General features: G+C 42.9%; 1 protein-coding gene across 2 annotated transcripts in view; it reads left to right on the top strand.

Annotated features, from left to right (window-relative positions):
- The first annotated feature begins 13,158 nt into the window (after positions 1 to 13,158).
- The window catches only part of LOC147026933 (neuroligin-1-like), a 570,224-nt gene continuing 560,437 nt past the window's right edge, over positions 13,159 to 22,945 (top strand). For both annotated transcript variants that reach the window (XM_085882834.1, XM_085882833.1), the window contains exon 1: positions 13,159 to 13,819. In XM_085882834.1, the coding sequence (XP_085738960.1) occupies positions 13,402 to 13,819 (418 nt within the window). In that variant the 5' untranslated portion in view covers positions 13,159 to 13,401. The remainder of the gene's footprint in view (positions 13,820 to 22,945) is intronic.

Genomic DNA, 22,945 nt, shown 5'->3' with positions numbered 1-22,945 from the left:
TGTCTTTCAATTCTCTCACCAGTTGCTTCTTTATGCTGTTTGCTTGTTGCGTATGTGAGATCATTGTAGTCCTGCTTAGCGACGTTGACCTCAGACGTTATGGGGGCTGACATTGTCCACAATGCTAGGTGTTCCTCTGTCACCTTACTGCCATGAGTCAAGCCCCCGGTGCTCTTTAGTGATCTCATGAGTGTTTGTTCGATGACTAGATCACAGCTGAGGCCTGCCCAAAACTGGTTTGTTCGCTGGATCACATGGAAGCCATTTTGAAACTTCTCATACACATCTGGGTGTTTGCTCTCCAGTTCACTCATTTCTCGTAGGTAGAGATAAGCGAACTTCTGGTAGTTGTAATGTCCAGCTGCTGCAAATATTGGCAAGGCATCAGCAACAGCTTGCAAGTGATCCTTCCAAGACCCAGTGCGATCTGCCTTGATCATTGCCCGAGCAGTATGGAGCATTTTCTGATAACCCAGCCACAGTTTACTCATTTTGGATTGTGCAGCAAGTTTATATTTCTTTTTTTCAAGTTCATCAGTGATCTTCACAATTGCAGCTGATTCTTCAAGACTTTCAAGAGAGATGTCACCCGTTAGCAAATACGAATACATTTTCTCAATCTCTTCCACTTGGAGCATGAACTCAGGATTTTTCTCCACTACAGATGCCACAATAATTCGATGAAGACACTTGCTCACCAGTAGATGGCTCGGAATGCCCTCTGAACAGATTTTCCGGACATCATATGAACTACAGCATTTTCACCGTACACCAGTTCCAGGATGTTTTTGAGTCCTGTTCCCGCCATCAACGTGCCTATTGCTCCAAGCATATTCATGAACGTGTGAAATGTACCCGGCCTAAGCATGATCCCCTTTGATTGTATCGAGACAATTTATGATTTTACACCCTTCATTTTTTGCCGCCATCTTGGATTTCAGGTTAGATACTGATCAGGTCTAAATTTTATTGACACCAGTGGATTGCTGATCCATTAAAACCATGGACCAGAACCAACAATTATGTTTTTATCAGAATTATTGAAGAAGTTGTAGCTGTTTTAGTTATTTCAAAGCCCGGTGGCGGCCATCTTGAAAATGACTGTTTTAACTCATTTCCGGATGTCAGATTTTGGTAGACTTTTTTGCTATTGATCAGTGTATCCAGTAGGAATGAAAACCACTGAGAAACCTTTTGTTGCAATTGTTGTGGGTTTGGTGGTTGTTTGTCATAAATTGACCCGACTGCAGCTCCAGATACAGTTTTGCAGCTGACGCGATGCAGCTGTGCATCCACAGACAGGACATGCTCAGGCAGGTGCTCCTGCAGACTCCACAATCTTGTCTGCACCGATCTCTGCCACTGCACGGGAGATGAGGACAAATGTTACAACACACAACCCACTGTAATTGGACAAGATGAGGAAGAGGAGTAACGTAAGGAGCAAGGACTCTGGTGTAAATATATGTGGTTTGAAGTGGGACACATTTCTTCACAATAGGAGTGACTGGTGTTTCCAAAATTCTTAATGCGACACTTTGTCCATTGGAAATTCAAATGCTCATCTTTTTGAGACTCCATTTGCTGGTACTTGTAGTGAAGAGTTATACATTAATAGCATTTAACTGCACAATATTCACACACAGAGACTCATGACTATATGGAAACATACTCTCATAATGGATTGGATCATCCTGATCATTTTAAGGAGTCACACGGTATACTTACTAAAGAAACTAAATTTTTGGTCAAATATTATCAAATTTTTCACACCAAAGTTTATTTTGTACCAAAATGACCCTGGGACCACACAGAAAAACTGGCAACAACATTTTTTCTGATCAGTGATGTATTTAGATGGAATTAAACACAGTTGCCAAGATTCTACATGAAAATTTGTTTTTTTTACATTGACCGACAGACTATCACTGCGGTGCCCGGCAATGCCGCCTTGCAGCACATGGCGTTGGTATTGAGAGGGAGCGGTGTACAATAATTGATTGATTAATTGATTAACTGCTCAATTAAAATAAATAAATAATAATGGTAAAATAATCAATTTCTTCATCAATTGGCTAATAGCATACCTAAACCACCACCGTTTCATCCAAATCTGTAACTTTTTGAAAATCAATTAATAAATTGAAAAATTAATTGATTGATCAATAAATAAAAAAACCCCTTGTATCAAAATCCCTTATTTACTGTTGTGTCTAAATATCAACTTCTGAGCAAACAAGGTGCCTGAGATATTGCCCAGATGAGGAAAAAAATAAATCAGTAATTATTAAATCGATAACAATTAAGTAACAAGTGGTGCTGGGCACAACAAATTCCGCCCATTTAAGGCATAAAGTCTTCAGACTCCACCGATCTTCACAAATATGCATTTTTCACGATAGGAATGGGAAGGATTATAAGTGACAAATAGAATAAGGTTTACTATAATCTTAGTTTGAAGTAAATCAGATCATTTTTGACGAAGTTATGAGCGAAAAACGATTTTGATCTTTTTGTGAACTTGACCTTGACCTTTGATCCAATTGGACCCAAAAGTTAATGGAGTCATCCAAGGTTCATTGCCCACCTGTGGATTAAATTTGATAGTGTTTGCTAAAGCCGTTTTGCCGTAAAGTTGCTAACAGACAGACAGACGAACAAACAGACAAACAAACCGGACGATTACAATATCCCACTCCCTCTCTCCGGGGGGGGGGGGGGAGGGTGTGATAATTAATCAATTAATTGATTAATAAAAAATAACGTTTTTGTTAAAGCACATCTTCACTTATGTCCCCAAATTTCAGCATCCTTGCTCAAAGGATGACTGAAATATGGCCTAGACAAACAAACAAACAAGAAGATGTCATGCAGAGCACGATACTTGCAAAATACAAAATACAAATTTGACCACAAAAATAATTATTTTGTCGTTTTATTTTTTGGACTAATTATAATTAGTGTAACCAATTTAATAATCAAATTTTCCCTATTATTTTGGACTAATTATAATTAGTAGTTAAATTCAATGACCAAATATGCAACTCGTCTTCAAATTTCAAGTGAATTGGATGAAAATTAACAGTTTTAGAAATCCGGCCTCTGTTGACCCTTTGGCCTATTTTAACCTAAAAAAGAATTGGTAGTTGAAATTATTTACCAAATGTGCAACTCATCTTCAAATTTCAATTCAATGTGATGAAAATGGAGGATTTTAGAAATACCACCTGAGTTGTTGACCTTGGGCCTATGTTGACCTTTTGGTCTATGTTGACCTTTTGGCCTATGTTGTCATCAAAAGTAATAGGTGGTTGAATTCAGTGAACTGATATGTAAATCCTTTTCAAATTTCAGGTCAATCAGATGAAAATTGAGGATTTTAAAAAAATTGGCTCAATTTGCCTCAAATTGGCATTTTGGCTCATGTTGATCAAAAAAATAATTGGTGTTTGAATCCAGCGACCTGGTATGCAAATGGTCTTCAAATTTCAAATCAATCGGATGAAAATTGAGGATTTTAGATATACCACCTTAGTTGTCCTTCAACCTTTGTTGACCTTTTGTCCCTGTTGACCTCAAAAATAATTGGTTGGTTGAATTCAGTCACATGAAAAATCCTCTTCAAATGTCAAGTCAATCGGATGAAAATTTAAGATTTTAGAAATACCACCTTTGTTGTTGACCTTGGGCATATGCTGACCTTTTGACCTAAAAAAAACAATAGACTTTTTACTAATGACAAACTCTACCATGTGGTGAAGTTTCATGAAGATTGGTTTCAAATTGTGACCTGTAGGTGATAAACAGACAGGCAGATAGACAGACACAGACAAACAGACAGACAGACAGAATAACAAAATCGATTGACCAATATACGTGAAAAATGTTCGATTTTGCATGAAACAAACGGAGTAAAAACTGAGTACTCTCTTTCTTCGGTGCTCGACGACGATGTCATGCATCGCCTGGACATGGATGGAATTGTGAAGGAGCGGTGTACAAAAGAACAAACGAATTAACATGAAATACACGGGATACAGCAGGAACTCCGAGACAAGACATAATACCATAAAAACACGACAAATCCAGTTTGAAAAACTCTGCTTTATGAGATGGAAACGGAGAGCTCAGATTTTTACCGCCATGCGCAGAAAACCTTGACCCGGAAGTATCGGGTTCAGCAATTGGTTCACTTCTGTTGGTCTGTCCTTCTGTCTACAAACGTTCGTTAGTGATCGAGGAACTACTGAATGTCAATTGAATGTTATATTTTGAACACGAATTGGAACATGTATCGGAAAACGAACCTGCAGTTTAGCAATACTTTTGCTCTGAATTTGTCATGATTGCGCATGCACAGGGAGGAGTGAGGTACATTCTGTAGTCTGTCTGAAAATCATTCCAAACAGGAAACTTCCTGTTTTTTTTAAGGACGTCATAAATAACATAAACAACAGGCACGAAGAATGAACGTAACATGTTAAATATGGTGGCGGAAAAGATGCTACAGCAACGGTGGTAAACTTCCGAATTTTTTTTTCTACTACTCTCTTTTAGTCTTTATTTCAATTGATTTCTTTAGTTGAACACTAATCGTCATTTTGACACTTCCAAAACACTTCTGTTTAGCAGTACTTGGACAAAATATTACAGCATTTTATGTCATCACGACCGATCAAATCAGTTACTCGACGATCCCACCCATGTCCTTGATTCTCAAGACAGCACGGGGTAATCTGTTCGATGAACTTTCCAGTTATATTTGTTTGTTACTTTCAAAATCAAAGATTCACAAGTATATTGGTTGGTATGTTCTGTTATTCAGTCTGTCTTCTTCTTCTTGCGCAGGGCAGCTATCATTTTGTTGGGGCACAACTATGCCACTGATGCTGTGCCCCTACACCAGTACACGGGTTTATCCTCATTTCACCAACCTCAGAAGGATGACAGGCTGAGTCAACCCTACCTGGTGTTCATTCAGTGTCAAATAGGGCTCAAATCAAATTCAGGACCCGAGGATCCCAAGTCAGCAATCTATCCATCCATTGGGACCATACTCTGTGCAGAGCGTTGGTGCTGCCGAAGCAGTCTCCTTGGCTATTGGGCACAATCCTGGACGGGTTGCCACTCCAACACAGTGTACCAGCATGCTGGCATTCATTTTGCCGACCTCGGAAGGATGACAGGTCGAGTTAACCCCACCTGGTATTAATTCAACAGCTGAGTGGGATTTGAACTCAGGACCGATCCCAAGCCCACCAACCTAACCATTAAGCCAACATCAGGCTTGTCTGTCTGTCTGTGTATGTCAATCACCTACAGGTCTCATTTTTCTCCAATCTTCATGAAACTTAACCCCCTGATAAAGCTGACAAGCTGGAAGCCTATTGTTTTTGAGGTCAAAAGGTCAAAGGTCAAGGCCACATAGGTGGTCAATTTCCATCCAATTCACTTGATATCTGTGAAAACGAAAAGCACGGCCCATGAGTGAAGTGGTGAGTGAATCCTTGGTTAACCCACTTGACTATATGTCTCTTAATTACGTCGTTTGAATGTCAGTTGCACCGTGACTACGTTTATTAATTACGTACTTTTCGAATGTTGGAATGTACCTTATAAACCCTTAGAGTTTGGCCCTTTAGATTGCTGATGGGAGACCCCTTTGTCCTATGAAGACCCTTCAGATACTATTAGACATTTACACCCTTTAAACCCCTTGGACATCTCAATACCTTTAGACCCTTGAGACCCAAATAACCCAAATACCCTTAAGACCCCAAAGACCTCTAAAATTCCTTAAGACCCCTAAGAACTCGTAGACCCTATAGACCCCGTTAGCACCCTAATACTCCTAATACCCCATAGATCCTGTTCGACCCTTTAGATCCTCTATACCATCGAGAACGTTTGAGATGCCCACCCACACAGACTATACTTTTTTCAGCAAATAATGCGCAAACTCGACCCACCCCGGGGGTGGGGTCACTGCTCATACTGGACATAAAACTGAAAAACACAGGTGGACAGTGAATGCCTTTCGAGGTGAAGTCTTGTTCGACCCACATGAGCATGTCTATTAATTACATGATATGCTGTTTCAACGTGAGTTGAACTCTGAAGACGTCTATTAATTACTTATGATTGGACCATGACCACGCCTATTAATTACGTCGATTAATTACGAACTATTGGAACATATTTTTTAGACCTTTAGACCGCTTCGACATTTTAGACCCCTTTCGACCATTTTAGACCTTTCAGACCCTTTGAACCTTTTAAGAGCCCATATACACCCTTTGACCATTTGGACCTTTTCACCCTTTGGACCGCTGAGACGACGTCGACCCTTTAGACCCGTTAGAACCCCTTAGAAGCACACCACACAAACATCTGTCTTCTTAGAACACACAGACGATACTATTTTCAGCAAGTAATGCGCAATCTCCACCCATCCGGAGACTGGGTACTCTACAAGTTTGAACATAATGTTGTGGCCGGGGGTCGGTGGCGAGAATGACCGCGAGGTGGGGAAGTTTACGCCATCTCCCACTGGTGTCCCCGGAATTATAGGCCGTCACTCTGGATAACTCAGAAGCCGGCGGGTTGATTAATCGACCGTGAAACGCCAATATCTTGACCGCGTGGCGTAGGGTTAATTGTCTCGATCCCAATAGAGTGCTCCCTCACCTATCGCGGTTAATGCGTTCCAGACCCACCCGCGATAGGTGAAAATCCGCGAAGTAGAAACCACATATTAATTTAATTATTTAAATATATTTAAGCACATTTTAAACGTATTTTAAACCATGATACAGCATCCACACACTCTTATTAACCTTCCTCACACACATTTAATCAGTTATTTAAAAAAAAAAAAATTAAAAATTTTCATCGGAAATGCGACTTCATGGGACTGCAAAGCCTAAGACCAAAAACAATTTTAAAAATACTATATTGTACGATAAAATATAAAAAACGTATTATGGGTACTGACCTATGAAGATATGACGATGATGATGATAGCTGTGCAGTACTGATGACGATGAAGATGACGATGATGAGATGAATGTAGTACTGCACAGCCAAGAAGAGCATTAAATCTCTTCTACTGGAGGTGACTTCCACTCTTCTACTTCTACTTGAAAACCCGTGATGTAGTGAAGCCGCGAAAAGTGAACCGCGATATAGCGAGGGAGCACTGTATACCTAAATAACCACGTAGTCTTGGCTACCGGGGATTAACGCCCTCGGCACGTCTTTCTCGAACCGGGTCACTCTACCGACTGCGGTAGAGTTCCAACTAGCGACTACCAACTCCGGCTCGGTTGCAGCCGAGGGGAAACTGCCAAAGCCGTGCCGGCTCAGATTAACGGATTATCGGGGATGAAACCCCGTCTGAACTCAGACCCGGACCATGCTGGACCAAATAAAGAAAGGACGGAAACGAGCTGGGAACATTTCTAATAATTCATTTACAATAAAAGACAAGGAGGCAAGACTTGAAGCGAATATGCAGAGCAAGAATTTACAATGATTCAAAGCACTTACTCAATTCTACTTATAGACGGGCCCACACACAGTCACACACACAAAAAGAAAAGAAACCCCGGAGTTTTTATTGGACCCTCCAGCCAATGAGAGAGACGAGCTGGGGGTCAGAGTTTGGATGGGCCCCTGTGGGTCGTCGAAGATCCCAGCCGCACGTGTGGGACTCGTGGCTCGTGGCGGCAGCCACGTGGAGCAATTGGAGCTCCAGGGTGGAGATCAGGGTCGTGGACGGTACCTATAAAGGCTCCACGAACAGGCTGGGTGACTCACTCTCCAGCCCAACCACCGTCAACTAACTTGTAACCACTCAAATACTCGAGATCTCCCAGCACCAACGCCAATGACCACGACAACCGAGTCTGCTCGGGGATATATATCTCCTCCCACATGTGGAGGGGCCTTGGCGAGAATCATCTCGCTGTCCGTCCCTCATTGGCCTAGGGCCGCACCCTACCAGGCAGAGTCGTGGCCCCTGTTCGGAGACCCCATATTCTTCACGTGGCCTCACTCGCACAGAGCAAGAGCGTCTGCCCTGAAAGGCCCACCCATACAAAAACTATCATTTGTGGGGTCCGAGGACCAGAACCGTGAGGCCCCCCCTCTCGGCAAATCAAGGCACGAGCAGCCAGCGGGTGGTGATGGAGCATGATGGGGAGGTTTGGATGGATCGTTGGATGTAAAACCTTACTAAAGACGTCACAACGCACACATTTAATCCTCCCACTAAACAAAAGGACTACACATGTACTTACTGGCATAACTAACTTTGGGACCTGAATGTTGAGTGCACATGGTTTCCAGATTCGTAAAAATAATTTGCATATTGGGTCACTGAATTGATTCACCAATTAAAACTTGGAAGCATATATTGTTTATCTGGATTTTGCAAATATCGTGCTATGCACATCTTTCTTTGTTTATTTGTTTCTCTGTCTATCTGACGACTTCCTCTTAAACTACTCGACCAGGGACGATAAAACCCATTTCATTAGTTAGTCTCACCCTGAACGGGATGCGAGACGATTGCAATGCCCCTGTGTGTGTGTGTGTGTGTGTGTGTGTGTGTGTGTGTGTGTGTGTGTGTGTGTGTGTGTGTGTGTGTGTGTGTGTGTGTGTGTGTGTGTGTGTGTGTGTGTGTGTGTCCGTGTCGATATATTTTCGCTTTAAAAATGGTTTTCTCTGCAACTGCTTGTGTGATCGATGCAAAACTTTAAACATATGAGGGACTTCCCATGGAGAATATTTTATTGCTAAGTCTGAGATATGTCACATGGGATGGCAGCCATATTGGATTAAAAGAAAAAAAATTGTGTATCATTTTCCCCAAAACCTCTCAAGGAAAAAAAATTCAAACCTGGCATATATCGTCAACTCCCCATGGGGGTATAGATGGTGATAACGATGATGTCATCGAAGATGTGGTATTCCAGTCATAATTGGTTGAATTGAAATTCTTATCGGAAAATTCTGAAATTTCTTGTCGCTGATATATGACCCGATTTGAGTGAAGAATTACATTTATGACGTTCATAAAGGCCCTGTCACAGCTTGACGATTTAGCCAGCGTATGCCGACGTATGAAAGATTTGTCGAATACGTTATGGGTAAATTTTGTATACATTAAGATCACGCTGAAGCACGCTGGCATACGTCGTAGTAAGCCGAGCAAGTCGACAAATTTTAAGCATGCTCAAAATTTTTCGTCGTATGCCAGCGTATGACTCACAAGTTCCTCATACGCTGGCCATAAGTTGTAGGCACGTTATGCGATTGTTGACACACGTCGACACACGTTAGTTGTAAGTTACTCATAAGTCAAAACACATCAAGGTAATGTTTAGCGTACCCGAAACTTATTTCTAACCTATGAGTAACGTGCTTTGAACCTATGTGTAACGTATCTCCAACGCATATTGACATATGCAGACGTATTTGACGTCTTCCGGACGACAACAGAACTTACTGAACGTGTTTCTAACTTACAGCTATCGTATAATGGCGTATTGGCAGCGTTTAGGGGGAATTGGTATATAAAAATGGGCTTCACAGGAGGAACCCGTCAGTGTTCCAGACTCCATGTTTTTTTTTTCTTCGGCATGACGGTGATGTTGACACTTCGATTTCTAGTGTGGTTATGATTTAAATCGTTGAGCGGCAGCCTATTAATAGGCTACGCCACGTGATCGTCGGCGATACGCTGCCGCGCGCTATGCATAAGTTAGACTATCATTGGGCATAGGTTGTGAATGCCGACAACATGCTAAGCATTCGTTGGTATAAGTTATCTATAAGTTATCGAAACGTTCTGTGTACGTTACTAATACGTTATGCATACGTCCAACTCGTTATGAATACGCCCAAAACTGAAAAAACATCAATAGTTCAGCGTACGCCAGCGTTTTACATACATTTTGATACGTTGCCATGCACTGGCTAAAACGTCAAGGTGTGACAGGGCCCTAACCCATGCAAGAAACTATGTGACACAATCGGGTGCATAGATGATGTGGGTATATGGGCCACAATAGTAGTCGGCCATAATATTAGCGTGTTCAGTTAACGATGGTATTTTTGTTCAGAATGAACGTGCGAGGCGAGACCACGCGCTAGAGCTTACGCATGCTGTTCTTGTTATAGAGGTCTTTGTCCAAGGAGATCTGTTTATATATTATTTTTTACATTGCGGATGACCATACATTTAGCTTACTTAACCGCTATTTTACTAAAGAATCGCGACAGTCCATTATCTCACGAGATTGGAAATTAAACGTTTTTTTCTTTACTTTTGACATTGTTCTGAACAAATGGGAAGAGGAACTTTGTTGAAAATGGGAAGAAAGGTGGAAGGGAGCACAGAGATTTTTTTTTTGGGGGGGGGGGGTGGCAGAGAGTTTGGAGATGGAGGCTGAAGAGTTTGGATGGGGGAGGGTTGAGTACTTGGGGTTGGGAGGGGGTTTATGGACTTGGTGTTTGGTGGGGGGTGGTTGAGGACTTGAATAAGAAAGTGGGAGGGGAGAACAGAAAGTTGGATTGGGGGAGGGGCATAGAGGGGACAGAGAGTTGAGAGAGGGGGTTTGAAGAATTGGAGTGGGTTGGGGATTTAAGGCATGGGGCTTGTGGTGGGGTTGAGTACTTGGGGTGAGGGGGTTGAGGACTTCAGATGGGGAGAAGGGAATGAGAACTTTGGGTAGGGAGGGGTTTGAAGACTTGAGATGGTGGGGGGCTTTGAGGACTTGGTGTTGGGAAGGGGGTTGAGGACTTGAAGAAGAAAGGGGGATGGGAGGACAGAGAGCTGTGGTAGGAGGGGGGCAGAGATTGGACAGAGATTTGGGGGAAGGGGTTTGAAGACTTGGGGTGGGGAGCGGATTGAAGCCTTGGGGTTGGCCATGTGTTGATGACTTCGGGTAGGGTTGGTTTGGGGAAGGGAAGTGGGCGGGGGGGGGGGCGGTGGTCACATTTTACATTATACATAATTTCCACGGGTACCTGCTAATCTTCATATAGTAGCTACTTGTTGTGATCTTGTGAGATCACCATGGTGCATCACCCTGGACACTAAAAAGGCATCACGCTGGGAAGCTATGCAATTTGGGTATCCCTCCATAAGTGGCTTGATGGAAACTTTCAATCTCTCAGCTCTACCAGCAACAGAGAAATGGAGAAGTAAAACATGCACAGCAAGTGGTACTTTGAGTAGAAAGACAGCAATCACTGACAGGGGTCACTGACGCAATGGAGGTCATAAACATGCAAGAGTTCCATAACTCATCGGAGTGCTCAAATGTATACCATATCAAATGGGTATATGGTGGGCACATACCCTTCACAATTCCATACCACGATGTTATGAACTCTGTGACTGGACTCGGAGCAATTGGAAGAAAGTCGTGTGGTCCGATAAAACCCATTTCGTTCTCTTTGAAACAGATGGACGATTCCTGTTTGGTGGAACCCTCGTTGGACCCAAAGACATCATAATAAAGGTTTAGGCGGATTATTAAAATGAACTGGGGCGTGGTTCCTTCGCCTGCTTATTATGACCTCTCATCCCATTGCAAGGCAGGGTGATATCCAGAGAGGATATAAGGATCGTGGCAGATCAGATTCACGCCTTCAGGCTGCTCATGCATCCAGGGTAATGACTAGATATTTTTGGATTGCAATGCCACCATCCATCAGGACAGTGAGATAAAGGACTGGTTAGAGGAACGTGACCAGGACTTCACAGGCATGACCTCATCACACAGCACCATTTGGTGATCTGTAATATATGGGTCATGTCAGGAAGCAAACACATCTCCTATCAAATTCCTCATTTATGTAAGTATGCTCAGCCATTCATGTGAAGGAGTACAGAATGTCAGCGGATGTCATTTACAATTCCATGGAATCGACATCATCTTGTGGAACACTGCCATATTACCAGCCAATCTGATGTTTGGGGGAAAATGATCATGTTCGTTGTCTTCATCATTTAAAAAATCTGCGCAACAACACTTCCCACCAGTGCAGCCTTTTAATTTGTTCGACTGAGTCATCAATCAGATCGAGCTTTTCCTGCCTTCCTTTGTGGCGTCGTCTCCAGGAAACAAAACTTGGCCAATCAGGTATGTGTGATGACGTAATGGTGAAGGTTTTCTTTGGGTTAATGACAATGCTTTTGCCAATTGTGATGTCTGAATTTCAAAACAAGACTTTCAATAACCTTTGAGTTGTTTTATATCAAGAGTGCTATGTATGTGTCACATGATGAGCGGTGGCCAGCATGAAATGTTTCATTGTGGAGGACGCAGTCCTCCTCGGTGAGTATTTTAGTTCACGTGGCCACCCCATTGTTGATCATCATCCAATTCCATTGTTCATGTGGCCATCCCACTGTTGATGCCCAAGGAAATCTAAAAGGGTAGCTTTTTCTTCATGCTTCGTTGCGGTTGTCTTCAATGACGTTTGTAATGGTCACGGGTCGCCGACGAACAGATTCCTCGGAGCCACCACTTGATGGTGCTCTGACTGTTTAGAGCGCATTCTTGCCCCGCAGGCACAACGAACGGAGACGCTCCTGTTCGTCTCTCCCTCCCCTCATCCTTCTCCGATCCCCTCCTCCAGCGGAGACCGTCCGCCTCCGTCGCGGAGCGCCCACTGCAGTTGCCAGATTCCAATGGTACGAACCGAGGATCAGCTGGAGGAAGCGTGTCTCGATAACACAAAACCGATGGACTTGGGTGCGGGGAGCAGGTCAATGGCACTCCAGGGTCTCGCTCGACCCGCTGCCCTCGCAGACTGCTCGACTTTGTTCTGAGTCGGACAAGGAGCAGCTGGCGTGGGATGTTCGTATATTCTGCACGGGCTGGCTCCGGGTGACGCGCAAAGGTGTGAATGTGTCAAGGAGGACAACTGCGCATCTTGGGCTGTCCTTTTTCACCCACGACTTGGAGAGAAGAAATTCTTAGGAACGTTGGAAATTCCCCCCTTCGTGGGGGGGGGAGGGGCAGAGTGTGAGGTCGAGGACAAGTGTAGGTGAGTGGGTGAGGGGGGTGGGAGGGAGGGGAGGTTGCAAAGGGCGCACTTGGAATTTTTGCCTGGGGAGGGTGGGGTGGGTTGGGGGAGGGGGGTAATTGTTTGAGAGTTTAGGGTGACAGCAGAAAAAGTGAGTTCTGACATCAGTCTGAAAAAGTGTGCAATTTTGCACGTGACTTCATCTGCAAGAGTAATATGCGATATCGAGGAGATACCAAGCTCAGGTGGTGAAGCGCATCTGTGATCATTTGGTCTGCAAGGCGGCGTGTGGGCCCCCCCCGGTAGGAGCTTCTGGGGGGGGGGGTGCGGGTGATCAGGACCAGGCGTTTGCTCGGCATGGGCTCGCGATGTGGCCGTGCAGCATGCTGCATACTGGCGGAGTACCTGGTGCTGTGCGCAGCTCACGGTCAGAACATCTACCCGACGGTGACGACCAACTATGGAAAACTGCGAGGAGTGCGTATCGTGCTCAACAACGAGATCCTGGCACCCGTGGACCAGTACCTGGGAGTTCCTTATGCTGCGCCGCCCTTGGGAGAGCACAGGTTTGCCTCCCCTGAGCCCATGAGACCATGGCCGGGGGTCCGGAATGCGAGCGCATTCGCACCCGTGTGCCCTCAGGGCGTGCGATCTGCACTCTCTGAGCCAATGTTACCTGTGTGGTTTTCCGCGAACATGGACGCTGTGGCTCCCTACCTGCAGGACCAGAACGAGGACTGCCTTTATCTCAACATCTACGTTCCCACGGAGGAAGGTACGGATCATGTCACTTATTCATCACCTGTGTCCACCTGACTTTGTACTTATTGTTAATTTGTGATGAATTCAGTTGTGATGTCCCCATAGGGTGATTTGTCCACATTGATTTTTTAATGCGGAAGGGGACATGGGGGGGGGGCAGTCGGTGGAGGGGGATGGGAGGGGGGTTGGAAGGGATTGAAAGGAAGCTTTTAATATGTTATATAGTGATAAGAGATGGACCAATACATGAGATGATGATGATGATGATGATGATAATAATCATTGGAAGACACTTTGTGAGTGCATTCAGAGGGTTATGAATGAGAATGGAATTGAGCACCAGAGGGCGACAGAGGCAGAAACCTTGGGATGGAGGATCAGGGTCCACACGAATGGATGGAAAACCAGTGTAACATGCCTTGTAACTATCGATTGAATTTCCGATCACATTCCTCCATACTGTTTTTGCCTTTTTATTGACTTTCTAATATCACCGACCATCATCTGCAGGTGCATTCTCAAGAACATTTGTCCATCTTCACTGACACGTAACATCATTTTCTTGATGAATGATGAACAGAGGTGATTCAACCTGCCTTAGAAACGACACCTCATGTCGCTTCAAACACCATTTATTTTTTTTCATTTCAAAATTGATGTTTAAAGGGTGTTTTTTTGTATACATAGTCGAGGCTCGTGGAAGAGCTGAATGGATCAGGATGTAACAGACAAAAACAGGATGCAAAACACACATGTATGGAGAAGGAAACTCCAAGGAGGAAAAACAGGAAAATTCGGAGGGATTTCGATTGGGTTAATGAGGGTAGAAAATGCCGGCTTGAAGAGCTGGCAGGAAGAATGAGATTGAAGAGGATGTGGAAGTTGATTCCACAGGTGGGGAAAATAGAGGAACAAATGAGTGAAGGTGAGCAGTGATCCTGGATTTTGATAGTTTCACCAGAAGACAGTTGATGGTGGACCATGTGAGCCCTGCAGAAACCTGGAGGGACAAAGTAAGGAAAGAGTAGAGGGTGAAAGAACAAAGAGAGGGGGTGGTACAAGACATGGAGACATCGACCTGACTGTATTGGTGAAGTGATAGGCCCATAGACTCAACTTCTTTACGAGAGATTCCAATGATCTTGAAAGCCTTGGTTTCCATGGCGTCGAGCTGATCAAGATGTGAAACAAGGGAGCCGGCCTCGAGAGGAGAGCAGTACTCATCAAGCTGCGAATGAAAGCCGTTTCGATAGACCTTGTCGGTGGAAAGCTGCAGCAAAAAATAACCTGGGAGTGCCCCATGGCAATGATTGGCCAAATGGCTTCATATTCAGGTGAGAAGTCATACAGGATTGTGCAACGACTACTTAGTGTAGTCACCAAGCAACTGTTAACCCTTTGTATTAATTTCCATTCTGCATACAGTATATATGTGTGTGTGTGTGTGTGTATATGTATATATATATATATATATATATATATATATATATATATATATATATATATATATATATATATATGTATAGGTATATGTATATACATCTACCTATCTCTATCTATCTATCTATAATTCCAGTAATCTCTGTGTGTCTGTCTGTGACCGCTGTTTCTCGACAACCACTGGTCTGATCTAATTGAAACTTGCCAGGTATTGCTGGGGCCCTGAGTATGTGCCTTTTCAAAGTTTGATATTAATTGGACAAGTGGTTCCCAAGTTATGGCCATTTATTTACCAAATCAATGACAGGACACGGTGCTATGATGTCACAATGGACGTCACAATTCTTCTTTTTTTGCACGTACGGCCACGCACGTACGGGCATGTGAGAGCAAAGGAATGGCCTGTGTGGTTGTTGTTTCTGGCACGCGGTTTGAAAGTTTTTTTTTTTTGCACGTACGGGCACACACGAGTATTTAATAAACAGGAATTGATTCCTGTGTGGGGCGAGTATGAAAACATTCTGACTCAGCCCAGGATTCAAACCCAAGGACCTCTTTGCTTTTATTTTATTTCAGATTTATTATTCAAAGAATGTGTTTTTCATCAGTCAACAACAGTTTTACATAATCCCATAAAATGTCGTCCAATGGGAACAGCTCAGGCGAACGGGGTGGCCAAGCAATTGGTTGACGTCTACCGAGCCACTTGTCTGGGAACAGGTCATTCTAGAACCGTCGTACATCCGAAGAATAATGGAAGGGAACCCAGTCTTTCTGCTACAAGGTGATATGTGAAAGATTTACTCCTCATAGTTCCAGAACCAACTGCGGTAATTGTGGAGATTGACTTTACCACTGATGTAGAAGTTGCCTCATCAGAAAATGACAACTTATCAAGAAACTCAGAGTAATTGTGGATTAAACAACAGCAACAACAACATGAACAAAACTTTATGAATTATCCTTTCATGTGCCATTTACAGCTTGTTTCTATCATGGGTATATTAAAAGTTCTACAATGTCAAAAGTTGAACGAGGACTTTATGAGCTCCCTGCATATATATGTATGAATGTAAATATATATAAATATATATGTATATATATGTTCTAATTATATATATATATATATATATATATATATATATATATATATATATACACACACACACACACACACACACACACACACACACACACACACACACACACACACACACACACACACACACACACACACACACACACACACACACACTCGCCTCAAAGCTGTCGAGCCTGGGTTTGAATCTCGACCCAGCTCTAAACGGTCATCCCGGGGTTTCACAGGCAGTGTGATACATCAATGTGTGTGTCATGTGGTGTGCTCGCCTACTTTTCCTGAAAGACACTATATGTGATCATTAACGTCGATTAGCAACCATTGTTCACAGATGGGTCTTTGGCTTAATATCCTATCTGAGGGATGGCATACTCATTGATGTAGCATATACCCTGCTTGTGGAGACACCATGACCACAGTTTATCGTCAGGTTGGCAATCAAACCCAAACCTTAGCCCAACGTCGACTGTGCTACCTATGAGCAATCTTTCCAACTCCATTTAAATACTTATGAATGTTAATAACTTTGGAATGGTACCACACAGGCTGGTTGGTGTTTATATGGAGGATTTGTCGATTAGGTTTTTAAAGAATGTACTTGCAAGCACTTATATGAGCTTCAGACATTGTTAATAAAAAAATAAAATTGTACTGCAGCTTAGAGGGTTATTTCTTGTAAAGATGTCCTTGATTTGACTAGCCCTTAAATCCTCTCATTCTGCAAATCTGCCAATGGCTGAAAACACCTCCCAGCCTTGTTTGTTGAAAAGCACAAATACGTAGCTCATTGATCAACCTGAGTTGATGCATCCTAAAGCCACCAACGTGATAAAGTGAGCAAAGATCAAATTGTTCTTTCGCTTGGGGAAAATAGGGGTGGCCAGTGCAGGAGGGACGGGGTCTCCGGCAGAATGAAGCACCACTGAGGATGGTACAAAGATGTCGACTTGACATTTCACTAAAAATCCTTGTCAGCTGATTTAGTTGCTGTCGTATTTGTGTTGGGTAATGATTTTAATTTTCTACTTGGTGGGTTTTATGAGCGATGAATATGACGACTCCGTCATAATGTTATTCTTGATTATGATATCAAATCTGTGAGCATTGATTCCACCTTTCTTATACAACATCTGATAATCACCATAAGGTACGATATATGCGTGAGCTCTCGACTAAGGATTATTTACAATGCACCATGAAGTGCCCCCCATCCATCCTCCCCGAGGTATGCATCCTCGTTTTCCGTAACTTTTATGAGTTTCATTTCCATTCCTATTTCGGCATCAAATGAGATTTTCAGAGAGTTGTGTACGAGTGATGAATGATTGTTTAATATCCCAGTTATTAGGTAGATTTGTATAAAATGTTTGAAATTGGGTTCAGTTTTTTTTTAACAGCATCAGAATTGGCCAATGCATTGATATATAGGTAAACAAAGACATTCCAAAGAGTAATTCCTGTTCTGCAGTTCCTCTTCAACAGCGACAATCTTCCCTGCCGAGCTTTAAAATGCTTTTCCAAAAGCATATGAAATATCCACTTCTGAACTTGCTTCTTTTAGTGAGGTCCATGCTTTTTACGGATTCCTTGCGTAACAAGTTCCCAATTTGACCAGATGAGAATAATTTTCTTACTGATGGATGAGCAGTTGAAGAACACAATTTGAATAAACTTATGTATCGAGCGAGCACACCCTCGTGACCTTTTTGAGCTTTATTGTAATTTATTCTCTTTTCTTTTTGCTTCTTTGACTTTCTTATTTATATGTGTGTTTTCAATTCTGCTGTTCCTGGTTTGGAAAAGCAGTGATTGGAGAGAAGGCGTCGTTGGTATTGGAAGGTGTGAAAAGGGATTTGTTTCGGTCATACTGCTCTCTCACCAGCCTGCAAAGATGGAAGCTGTATGGTTTTGTGGGATTTGCAAAATTCGATATCACCGCACCTATACAGGTGGACAAGCAGATGTAGAAATCTTTTGTTATTTGTCGATCTATATGGCCCAAGGATATGAAGATACGTCTGTATACTTCAAGGTGAATTGCAAGGACATTAGAAGACAGTGGACAATCTAGTACAGCATATGCGATTCGAACCTGCGATCCCATCATTCTGAGATAAATGTTAAGGTGTAAATCCCAAATTAGCCAACCGCTGATGGGAAATATGGATTTATATGTTGCGATTGTTTTTACCACTTTATTTTGGTTTGGGGTAAATTGATAGGCAATGCGGTTTGCAGGATAGCGTGAAAATATGCGCATTTACCGTTGGCCTGTTTAGCCTGTGTTAGAATCTCCAATCAGCTACAAATGGTCACCCTTGTGTTTCACATGCTCAAAGATGCATTCATGTGCACTGTCCATTCTTTTTCTTCATTTATATGCAGCACAAGTCTGCGGGGTAGCATCATTGGCTGAGGGAGTGGCTGCGCCGTTTGCTAGTCATGGCAAAAAATTGGAATTTATTCATGGTGCTGGCAATAGCTCGTCTACTCTTTGCGAAGAACACCATGGGATCTTTGACGTCCACCAACGAATGCTGGCAGATGGGACGCACGGTTAATGTCCACCCGAAGGACGGCACACACATTGATGAATCACCCTGCCAGTGAAACACCATGATGGCATTTTATGGCTGGGTCTGGATTCAAACCCAGGCTAGACAGCTTAGAGGTGAGTGTGCCGACCTCGAGGCCATCCTGTCAGTCCTGTACTGTCCATTGAAAGGATATTCAACTGAAGGACCCACAGACCTGCCAATGTTGGTCATTAGTGGACGTTAAGGCCCGGTCACATCTTGACGTTTTAGCCAGCGATGGCAACGTATTAAAATGTATGTAAAACGCTGGCTTATGTTGAACTTTTGATGTTTTTTTTAAAGATTCGGACGTATTCATAGCGACTTGGGCTTATGTATAACGTATTAGTAATGGACACAGAACGTTTCGTTGTGTTATTGATAACTTGTACCAACGAATGCTGAACCTGTTGTCGGCCTACACAACCGATGCCCAACGATAGTCTAACTTAGGCATAGCGCGTTGCACGCATCGCCGACGATGTCGTGATGTAGCCTATTAAAAGGCTGACGCACAACGATTCGAATCATAACTGCCGTAGAAATGGAAGTGACAACATCGCGGTCACACCTTGGCGATCTTGCCGGCGTATGCTGACCTAAGAAAAATGTGTCTAAAACGTTGGGGCACGTCAAATATGGTATGAGTAAGTTTGGTATACGTGAGTAGAACGCTAAAGTACGCTATCATACGTCGTAGTAAGTAGAGTATGTCAAGAAATTTTAAACATGTTCAAAATTTTTGGACGTACTCGGCGTATGACACACGTTCCGCATGCGATGGGGATAAGTTTTACACACGATATGTGGACGCTTACACACGTACACAAAGGCTACTTATAAGCTACTCATAAGTCGAAACACGTCGCGGTAATGTCTTTTTTTACGCGAAACTTATTTCTAACTTATGTTTGACGTGCTTTTAACCAATTCTTTACGTAGTCCCAACACACATCGACGTATGTAGACGTATTCCAATGACGTCTTCCGGTCGACAAAAAAAAAATAAATGAACGTGTTTCTAGCTTACAACTGCCATATAAAGTCGTGTTCCCAGCGGTTTTGGGAATTGGTATATAAAAATGCTGCTCATAAAAGGGGAACCCAACAGTGTTTTCGAGTCCTTTTTGAGTCGATGTCCATGTCAGCAGTAACAGTATCAGTATCAGTATTAGTAGTAGTTTGTTAATGTTGGCAGTCGTAGGTGAGTGTGAGGGGGAGGGTGTGGGTTATGATGGATCGTCCTTGCGTCCGCGTGTCCACGGGTAGGAGACATCTTTTCACCATTGTTCGAAGTTCTTCGTGGCTAATTTTTTATGGGGCTTTTTCAACAATGAGCTATAGCTTGTTTTTACGATTTAGGTCTATTCATAACGGGTTGGACAAATGCACAATGAACTAATAATGTGCATAGAGCGCTTTGATTACTTATAGATATGATATACCAACGAATAATTATCGTGAAGCCGGCGTTCACAAACTATGCCCAACGATGGCCTAACTTATCCATATCGTGCGGCAGTTTATCTTTGCCGGTGACGTAGGGTTTGCTATTCATAGGCTGCCACTCAACGATTTAAATGGCTGCATCTCCACTATTGAAAGTAGACGCTTGTGCTCAACAATTGGATTTTTTTTACACTCAACGACTTTTAAACGGTACCACTCAACTATTTTCATTGTTTACAATGAACGATTAAAATTGCTGTCACTTGCCTTTGTTTTTTGACGGTGGGGTTTTGAAATTTGAAGCGTTTCTTCTGAACGTGTTAAAACGCTCAAACTCGACTATTTTAAATAGACGCTGCCGATGGACAATTGGAATCATAGCCAAGCTAGACATCGAAGTGTGAACATCCTCGTCATGCCAAAGAAAAGTTTGAAGAATGCTGCAAATAAGTGTCCTGGCCGTGGACGCTGACGCAAGGACGATCCATTCTACCGACGTCTTTTAGCCTATGAGTAACTTAAAAGTAACATCTGTCGATGTGTGGCAACGATGGCGTAACGTGCCAACAACACGTTAATCATAGGTTAGAAATAAGTTTCGGGTACGCTAAACATTACCTCGGCGTGTCTCAACTTATGATTAACTTACAAGTAGCATGTGTTGACGTCTGTCAACGATCGCAGACCGTGCATACAACTTGTGGCCAGCGTAGTGGAAGGTGTGAGTCATACGCCGGCATACGTCGTGAAATTTCAAGCATGAAAAAATTTGAGGACAACCAAAAAGTACAACGTTTAAAGCCAGCGTACAACGACGTATGGCAGTGTTTTTCAGCGTGCTCTCAATGTTATCAAAACTTACCCATAACGTATTCAATGTGTGCCAGCGTTTTAGAAAAAAAATTCAAAAATCGGCATACGTTGGCTAAAACGTCAAGGTGTGACCGGGCCTCTAAACCTTTCCTTCACCCAATCTTATGACTTCCGGTTCTGGGTTTGGAGAGACAGCTGGTTCTTTCAGGGGTCTCTGCCGACTTTCTCAAAGTTAAGTTTCCGGTTGTTATCTGTCACGTTTTTACTGTTTATTTTCTCACCTATATGCTTCGTGTGCGTTCCTAGTTCGGTTTTGTTTCAAAAATCGTGCTATTTTGTGCGTTTTCGTAAATCTTGTCTTATTGGGCTCCTTGAGGCCTACCCGTCCTTCCCGTCTTGGTGTTCGATCATTTTATTTGTATTCTCTACCTATTACGATTCAATTCCTGTCTTCCCCACTTTAATAATGCTCGCCCCCACCCCATCTATTCCCTCCAAACAACACACTCTGTCTGTCTTAAATTCAAAAACAACAAAAAAAGAACAACCCTTTCTCACTCCATACCCACGAGTAGCAATCCTTCTCCTCCTCCTCCTTCTTCTTCCTCCTTCTTCCGGCACACCATCTTTCTTCGATTTGAGCTGACTCACTCTCACCATTACCTTCACGATATCTTCCGACAACCATCCATCCTCCAATTTTATCTAATCTTCAAAAATCCAACAAAAAATAAAAAAAATCCTTGTATCCTTCCTAACTATACACCACCTGTAACCACGTGTCTCTCTGCCGTATTCCTGTAACTTTTCATTGATCCATCAGCATCACTCTGTGCTTACCCTTCCAAATTCACCATACACCTCCACAATTTTACTTCAACCTTTCCTTTTCCAAATCTTATGCAATCCATATTTAAAATAAAAAAACAATAAATAAATTCACTTCGAACTATACACTTCCCGTATCCATGTGGTTCTCCTGTAACCACGTGATCTGTTTCCACCCTCTGCGTTTACCGATCCAAATTCACCATTCACCCCACGATCTTTTCCTCAACCTCTCTCCTTCACCCAATCAAATGCAATCTCTATAAAAAAAAAAACGAAAAAACTATCTCTTAAAATGCTTTATCTTCCTCTTTCACACGTGTGGTTCTCATTACTGTATCATAATTCACAACTCTTTTTCCATTTCCACAGACTGCTCTCAATTCGACATTTCCTTCATACCTTGTCGAAAAAATCCAACTATTACAATGTTTCTTCTCTCCATTCTCTTAATTTGCCTTTATTGCATCCCGCAAAAAACGTCTTTAGTCACTTTTCAGAACTAAAAACTTAAAAAAAAAACCCCAGTCTTCTATGCATGCTCGATTTCCTTCAATCGTCAATTTTTTTTCAACTTCAATGCCAATTCACCCCTCCCTCTCAAAGCAACCATCACACTTTTTCCTCTCGAAGCTTCGCTCTCATGTGTCTCAAAATCTCCCCCCTCAACTTTCTCCCTCAACTTTCCCCACTCACCCTTCTCCCTCCTCACTTACCCTTCTCAAAGTTGCCCCCCCTCTCATCCACACAGCTGCCTTCCTTCCCCTGCCCTCTCTCCTCCATCTCATCATTCTACCTCCTCAAATCTTGCTTATGCCCCCTCTCTCATTACTCCTCATTGTACTTCAACCCAACACCACAGAGCCTTTTCTCCTCCTCATCCAGCCCCTCCCCAAGATCTTATGCAATCCCCCACACTCTTTAAACAACTTTC

Source organism: Eptatretus burgeri, chromosome 5 (assembly GCF_056783735.1).
Source record: "Eptatretus burgeri isolate ZD-2024b chromosome 5, Ebu_testis_v1, whole genome shotgun sequence".
Taxonomy (NCBI): Eukaryota; Metazoa; Chordata; class Myxini; order Myxiniformes; family Myxinidae; genus Eptatretus; species Eptatretus burgeri.
This window is presented reverse-complemented; position numbering and strand designations above follow the sequence as displayed.